The sequence below is a fragment of the Arctopsyche grandis genome, chromosome 4, assembly GCF_051622035.1.
Source record: "Arctopsyche grandis isolate Sample6627 chromosome 4, ASM5162203v2, whole genome shotgun sequence".
NCBI lineage: Eukaryota > Metazoa > Arthropoda > Insecta > Trichoptera > Hydropsychidae > Arctopsyche > Arctopsyche grandis.
In genome coordinates, this window is record NC_135358.1 from 36,403,193 (window position 1) to 36,410,496 (window position 7,304).

A 7,304-nucleotide genomic window follows, 5' to 3' on the forward strand; every position below is an offset into this window, starting at 1 on the left:
AAATCTTTTCATTGTTCCGCTAAAGTGGTTCCTTAATGAGCTACACCTGGGTCCTTTCTTTCAGTTTCAGATAAATTAATCAAAGCATCATAAACGTCAACAATTTGATAACGAACTGCTTTGACACTTGTTATTTTCGCTTCCCATCGTATCAGATAACAAGGAATATACATACATAATTGCATGTGATCAGCTAGAATCTTCCAGCGATATATTGAAGCTGAAAATAGTATAAACAATCTTTGGAGAATACTGAAAAAAGTTTGCGATGTTAAAGAAGATTTCGCAGCTTCGTCGAAATGTGAAACTAATTTTTTTGAGAAGCATAATAGAATTATAATTCAAAAGGGAATGCGCAATGAATAGAATTTGGTAAAGGCGCAAATGTTTGAGCTTAAAAAGTAGAGGTGCCTTTGGTACTGTAATTTTAAATTTTACCGACACTGGATATAAACAAGAAAACATTTTAATAATTAAAAAAAAATCGTCTGTGGTCAGTGGAAAAAAAGTAACTAAAAAAATTTGACCTGCATGTAAAAGTTACCAAAGGGTCCCCACATTCTTTTTATTTATTTGTGTTCACAAATAAATAAACTTGCAAATTTTCGGGTAAACGGGTTACTTGTCAAATGTGAATCGCTAACAGGATAACTGCTCGCATGAAAATCGCTCGCGCGGATATCCCCTCGCACAGGAAAGTTATAAAAGTAAAATAGAAAGACAAGTGTTATTTTTTATTCAAATTTTAATATAGTATCGAAAGGAAATATACATCAATAATTAAAATATGGCAGTAGTATAATATAAATGCATAAAATATACAACCCAATAATTAAAACTTTACACGATTAAAAATTAACACCTATGTATATAATAATGGCCAAGTGTACTTGATATTGTAAACGTCAACTTTATAAAATATGCAATTTGGCATCTCTCTCTAGTCTTGGACAGTGCTTACATTTAAATTTTTATTATAAAATGAACAATTTAGATTTTTTTCTCTCATATATATACATATATATATATAATATTATATAACTAAAAAGAACTACATATTGTATATCACATGGAAATTTTTATTGTTTATTTTTTTAGATAATGAAATTACTATATAAAATTGCGAGAACTGGGCTATACTTTTGTTACACATTTATTTAATGTTAAGTTTAAATGCATTTAGAATTAAATACTATGTAAAGAAAATATACATATAATTTGAGTGAACATTCATGCTTGTCAATACAATTATCTAATTGGTCTCTGCGAAAATATGTTGTACCATTTTTATTATTTTATAATACACTGGGTTGCAGTTTTTTTTATTATTATTTAGTTTTAATTGTCTATATATTTTCTTGATCGTGTCTACATACAAACGTATTAGTCGAAATATCTACATATGTATATAATTAAAGAAAATGTCGCCTTAAGTAAACGGGGGGGGGGGGGGAGGGGGCAATTTATGAATAATAGATGCCACAATCAATTTAATGAACTATAAATTATAGTAGTAAATATAAATATTTAATATTAAAAATTAATCTATTGTTTAATACAATACTGAATTAAAATTTTTATTTCACAATAATGTGGATAAAAACCTACACATATATATAGTTTCGCTTAACGGAATGAATCCGTGTGTGTAATTCTTTAGCGTCAGCAACTTAAAGAATATAAAATTTTATGATAGCAAATAACACTCAATTCTATTTACGAAGGTTCTATAATTCTGCTAACAATTTATTGTCTCAACGACGGAAGTTTTTAAAACGACGCACGTTCTTCTTCTAGTAGGAAAAAATAATAACTTATTTTGGGTGGCTTGAAAGTTACACCGTATATATGTTAGTCCAAGTGTACATTTCATCCTCTAATGAACATACTATTTCATTCATACACGAACCAATCTGGCCACTTACACAGTACACAAAAGAACAAATCGACAAACGAACTAGTTAGTTCATGCACACAACTATTAGGCATAAGTTTAAGTATTCTCAATTGCTTGTCCTATCCTGTATACACATATAATACTTACATGGGTTGCAATATTTAATAGTATTAGCGGAAACGGGAATTATAGCAAAGTTGTAATGCGGTTTCTATAGGATTTCGAATGCTTGGCGTTTGCACATTTCAAAGATTTTGACAGCTAACAGTTTCATTTCTGTGGTGGGAGTTTATTTGAAGATATTGTAGCGTGGATGTGAAGAGGGGTCTCCGAGATCGGAGTGAAATACGCAACAAGCAGGTAGCTTATTGTTCTTGATCTGTCGACCAGTCAGCTCCGAATGAAGCACGGAAAAAAACCGCTGAATATTTATACATAGCGTGTACTCTCAGCAGAGAGGTCATTGGTCGATGAGTCGCGAGATCTTATTGGCTGTTGGATACAGCTTGTTCATACGTCAAGGTCTTTTTGGCGCGAACGTACTATCAGGCGATTGGTTATGGTAAACCAGCTGTCCACGAGAACCAGTTACCTAATCTCTACGTTACAATATCTTTCAACTGTTAGCACTTAAACTGAAACCAATAGTTTGTGTAGGAACTAACTAGTATTTTCATGAACGAACTGGATTGAACACTTGGATTGTAATATATAATTATATAATACACGTGCGTTACTAAATTGTATACGTTTATGAAGTTGTACACATCGAAAAGAAATACCTACACGAGTTAGTTCCATCAAGCTAAAACTACATTAGTATAATAATATTAAAAATAATACTGCTACCGACCGACCGACCGTCAAACGAAAATCATAATAAAAGCAATTAATTTTACTAGTTAAATTTCAAATTAAATGCACTATGCCGACATACATAAAGCTTGATTATACAAAGTTCGTAAAACTTGAATAATTTTAACAATCACAAAATTCATATGAGCAATAGGACATTTGTAAATGCGGGACGATCACAAGTCAGCAAAGATAAACAAATAACATCTTTGGCTCCGAACTGACGCTTCAAACTCAAGAAAAAATCTCCGAAAGTGCGAAACCAGTCCGTCATTATCTCCTCAAAATACTGCTTTCACCCTTAAAACTGCGAGCAGCGTCGACAAATGCTACGTGGCTTCCATGTGTCTGTGCACCGTCACCGGAGCGATCACGCTGTTCTTGCCGCACGGCAGTATCGTAGTCTCGCCTATCTTCACCGACGTCGCCGGACTGCTGGCCGCGTCTCCGACGATGCTCACGTCGCGCGACATGAACGGCTCCATCGAAGCGAACGCCAAATGCTCGGAATCATCGTGCGGTGTCATGGTAGAATATCCATGATCGGATTCACCGGTAGTGTTAGGTCTCCTATATCCGGTCACCACTCTGTACGGCGAAATGGGAACTACAATATCATTAGCTATTAACTTATCCTGATGCCCCGACCTTTCGTCGTGAATGTCGTCTTCGGACGCCAAGTGGCTCATCTGCACACCCGGATCGGGCCAAGTTTCAGGCGTGGCCCCTAAGTAGGGATCGGCAACGCTCGAACTCAAATTCTGCTTGTAGCAATAGACGGCTATGGCTAATATTAGACAGACTGCTACTATGCACCCGGCTATGGGGCCTACTGCTGAATATGTGGCTAGTAGATCGTCTTGTATGACATGACCCATAGATCCTTCTCCGTATGGCGTTACGGCTCCCAGTATTCCGCCGAAGCAGGCCGATTGAGCCGAACAGAACGGGGAGCCCAACGGTGATTCTCCGTCTGCGTCTAAATGGCACCATTCGCAGCCGAGCACACCCAAGCAGCTAGATTCAGCCCGGTACGAGTCGCATTGGAAGTCAAAGCACGGTTTGAGATTAGCTAGATTGTAGAAGAAATTGTTTTTGTGGTTGTTTCGCTCCGGTTCCATCTCGCAAATGGGAGCGAGAGGTGCTGGAGACCCGCACGACGAGTCCGACAGGACACATTCGCAAGGACATTCGCATTCGTTCTGCTCCATACGATTGCAGTTTAAGCATAGGCGGTCTACGACACTGCACGGACAGAATGCCCCGATGTCGCACGAAGAGTTCACCATTCCCAGGAATGTGTTCGTGCCTTGGATTGCCGTTATGTGATAACGAGCGCAATGCTCGCCGTGTATCACATTGGTCAAGACGTGTGTGATGGAATTGTTAAAATTGTAGTAACGTTGTAGAGTACCGTCGACGTAATTTTTACACAACTTCTTCTGTACGAATCCTTTATGGTTCAACATATCATTTGCTATGTGTGATTCTTTATGCGTGATATGCTGTTGTTCAATAGGACCAGTTCCTTTCCTATCAAAAAGACTAGGATGCGATAATAGATACCCTTGTTCGTCCATGATGAAGCATTTTATATTAGAAGTAGAACACAATAGGAGTGAATCGGCAAGCATTTTATGTAAAAATCCCATTGTTATATCCATCGAAACGACGAGAACAGGCTTGGCGTGGGTTATCGGATCTTTTGGCGCATACGATATAGTAACAATGTAACCAGCACCGCCTACGTCTAAATACGGTGGGGTGAATATGATTCTTCCGGGATTGACCAGCGCTTTGGTGAACCAGGCTTTTCTGTTCGGTTCGTAGTCCGACTCTAATATGGAACCCGGGAACATGGCTAGAACGCCGTGATCTGTAGAAGCATACCGTCTCACAATATATTTATTGTACGTTCCGTGAATGTGCTGCCTCTTGTAATAGTTCAACATCGGATACAGAAGACCGACATCGTTGCGTATTTCAGATTTCAGTCCGGGATTCGAAAGCAATCTGGTCGAATCTTTCAAATAAGCCATACAACTCTGCAATAGCAGCTTCAAAGCAGCTTCTTTTCCATTTTTTATATCGAACAGGTATCTGAAAGGCGATTGGAAACTTGACGGACTTAAATATAGAGTTCCTTTATCGATTGTCGATACTTGTTTGAAATGGTGGCATAGAGCGCTGTTCACCGGAGGCAATAGATCAATGCGATGATATTGAAGCTCGCGCACAGTTCGACTGGCAATTCTCTTCGTGATGTTGGTCGAGTTTAAATTTTTAGTATCGACTTCGGAAACGATACAGATGATGTACAATCTCTTAACCCACTTCCAAATATATGTGGTCTCTTTGGAAACATCATAAGTTGTAACTTTCCCGCTGGAGTTTGTTAAGATCTGTTGTTTCACTTCGGCGAATTGCACATCGGATTCCAACAGCGATATGTCGACTAATCTCGGCTTGCTCACGATGACTTCAGGCCTCGAATACGACGAGTGCATAATAACATCGCCGGATAAGTTTATCAAGAAAGCTCTCCGTTTTTGGGTCAACGGATTGAAGTAGATTATGTCCTGTGCGAGATCGGCCAGATACAAATCCAAGACGACGAGACCGCGTAGAGCGCACGGTAGCACGAGCGGTATCAAAATATCCCTATGGATCGGATCCCATATCGGAGCCGTGGTTAAAACTTCATCGGCATCATTGCCTTTAGTCAAAGTTAGCATGAACAACGAAGAAACTTGCCCAACCGTCAGTGAAGAATTGAAATGAATATGGATTCCTTTACACAGTTGAGTCTCGGATCGGCTCTCATCGCATTCCGACAGTGATATGTCTCTCTTTGAATAATCAACATCGTCTGAAATATCACACGTATTCAACAGAACAGGCAAACCATCTCTAGCGGCCGTATCCGATGCGTTTTTAAAATCATCAATCCAATCGAAATTCTTTCCAATGTATATAATCATGGCATTGGAATTATCCGGAGATATCATATCTATAGCTTTAAATGTATGGCTCACATTGAACGCTTCATTAGAAACTTCCAAGTTATTGACATACTTTAATAACAATTCTTTGTTCTCATCGGATGCCGATCCCGTATTGGAATCACGTGTACAGTTGTTGAATAGAAGTAACGGCTCATCTTCTATGGCACTATTGGTGATCAATGCGACGGCGTCGTTCTTTTGTAACATGCTTATAATTTCCATGGTGATCGATACGGCGATGCGGAGTTCATTCTTATGCGTGTGCTTTCCGTTATCGAGCATTATTACGATCTGTTTGGACGTCGGTTGGAATACACTGTGGAACAATTGCCGCAGTCTCAGGTCATCGGACAGCAGTCGGCAATCTTTATCGGTGGCGCCATCGGAAGCGGCCATGAAATACTGTCGCTTGACTTTAAAATTGGAAGTGTCTTCTACTAACTTGTCGGGTGACATGCGCTGCGTGACCGTTTTTAATTTGTTCTTTGATAGTTTGAATACCAACTTGTCGTTTTTTTCGATGGAAGTTTTCTTCATGGCGTTGAGCGGACACGGGTGTGTGAACGATCTGACGAAGGAGTCGTTCATGACTAGCTTCTTCATGTTGGTCAGTAGTTTGATGGCCGCGTTGAGTTTGGCCGTGAGCTTCTCTGTGGAGGTGAGCAGCAAGTCGTCGTCGGTGAGGGTGGGCGGGGCGGGTCTGGCTGCGGCCACGAGGTCCTGCAGAGCGGCCACTCCGAGCTCGTCGGCAGCCAATTGGCGCACTTGCCTGGAGAGGGCGGCTGCCGCGCCCGCGACTGCGATGGCCAGCGTCGGCGGAGTCCCGAGGGGGCGAAGGGGCGTCGTCGCGTCGTGCTCTCCGAGTGAATCTGCCGAGTCCGGGTTCACGAAGAGGCCGCTGTGCACGACCACCGCGAGGACACCCACGACCATCCAGCGGCTGCGCCCCGCCATCGTCCCGTCAGCGGGGGGCGGAGCGCCTGTCGCCCGCCCGCTGTTTATCAACACACGAACAATCGTTGTCGCACAACAAATGTCAAACAGACGTGCTTTGGCCCCAACTATCTGTTCTACGCCCAATGCCAAATAATACATTTTACGATTTTTTTTCACTTATAGAAACTTTATAATTAATTTAAAACATTGATTGGTTATATTTACTTCTGGAACTTAGTGTAAGAAGTGCCTGTCATATTTTCACCAAGAAAAAAGTCGCATAAAAAAAATGGACGATCTCACGTAAGTCACGGAACATCTGGCACTTTATTTATTTATTTATTTATTTAATAGTTTTGGACCATTGTGGCATTACAGGAAGAACCTAATGCGCCACAATGGCCTACATTTGAAAAAGATATAAAAACAAGTAAACTGTAAATAAAGGAAAAAAGCAAAAGCAGAAAACATGGTAAAATAAAATAATAAAAAAAAAGTAACAAAAGGAAAATAATACATCATTCGGAGAGAAAAAAAAAAAACTTAAGTGTAAAAATTAAAAATAAAATCCATAAATCCCATTCTTTGTTTACACTGAACAAAATTAAAAT

The 7,304-nt window shown here is 39.8% G+C and overlaps 1 protein-coding gene across 1 annotated transcript; it reads right to left on the reverse strand.

The window, feature by feature from the left end:
* Positions 1 to 2,784: 2,784 nt before the first annotated feature.
* Positions 2,785 to 6,761, reverse strand: LOC143910361 (VWFA and cache domain-containing protein 1). Its single transcript, XM_077428792.1, has one exon. The coding sequence runs from the start codon at positions 6,709 to 6,711 to the stop codon at positions 3,082 to 3,084; it is 3,630 nt and encodes a 1,209-aa protein (XP_077284918.1). The 5' UTR covers positions 6,712 to 6,761; the 3' UTR covers positions 2,785 to 3,081.
* Positions 6,762 to 7,304: the final 543 nt, after the last annotated feature.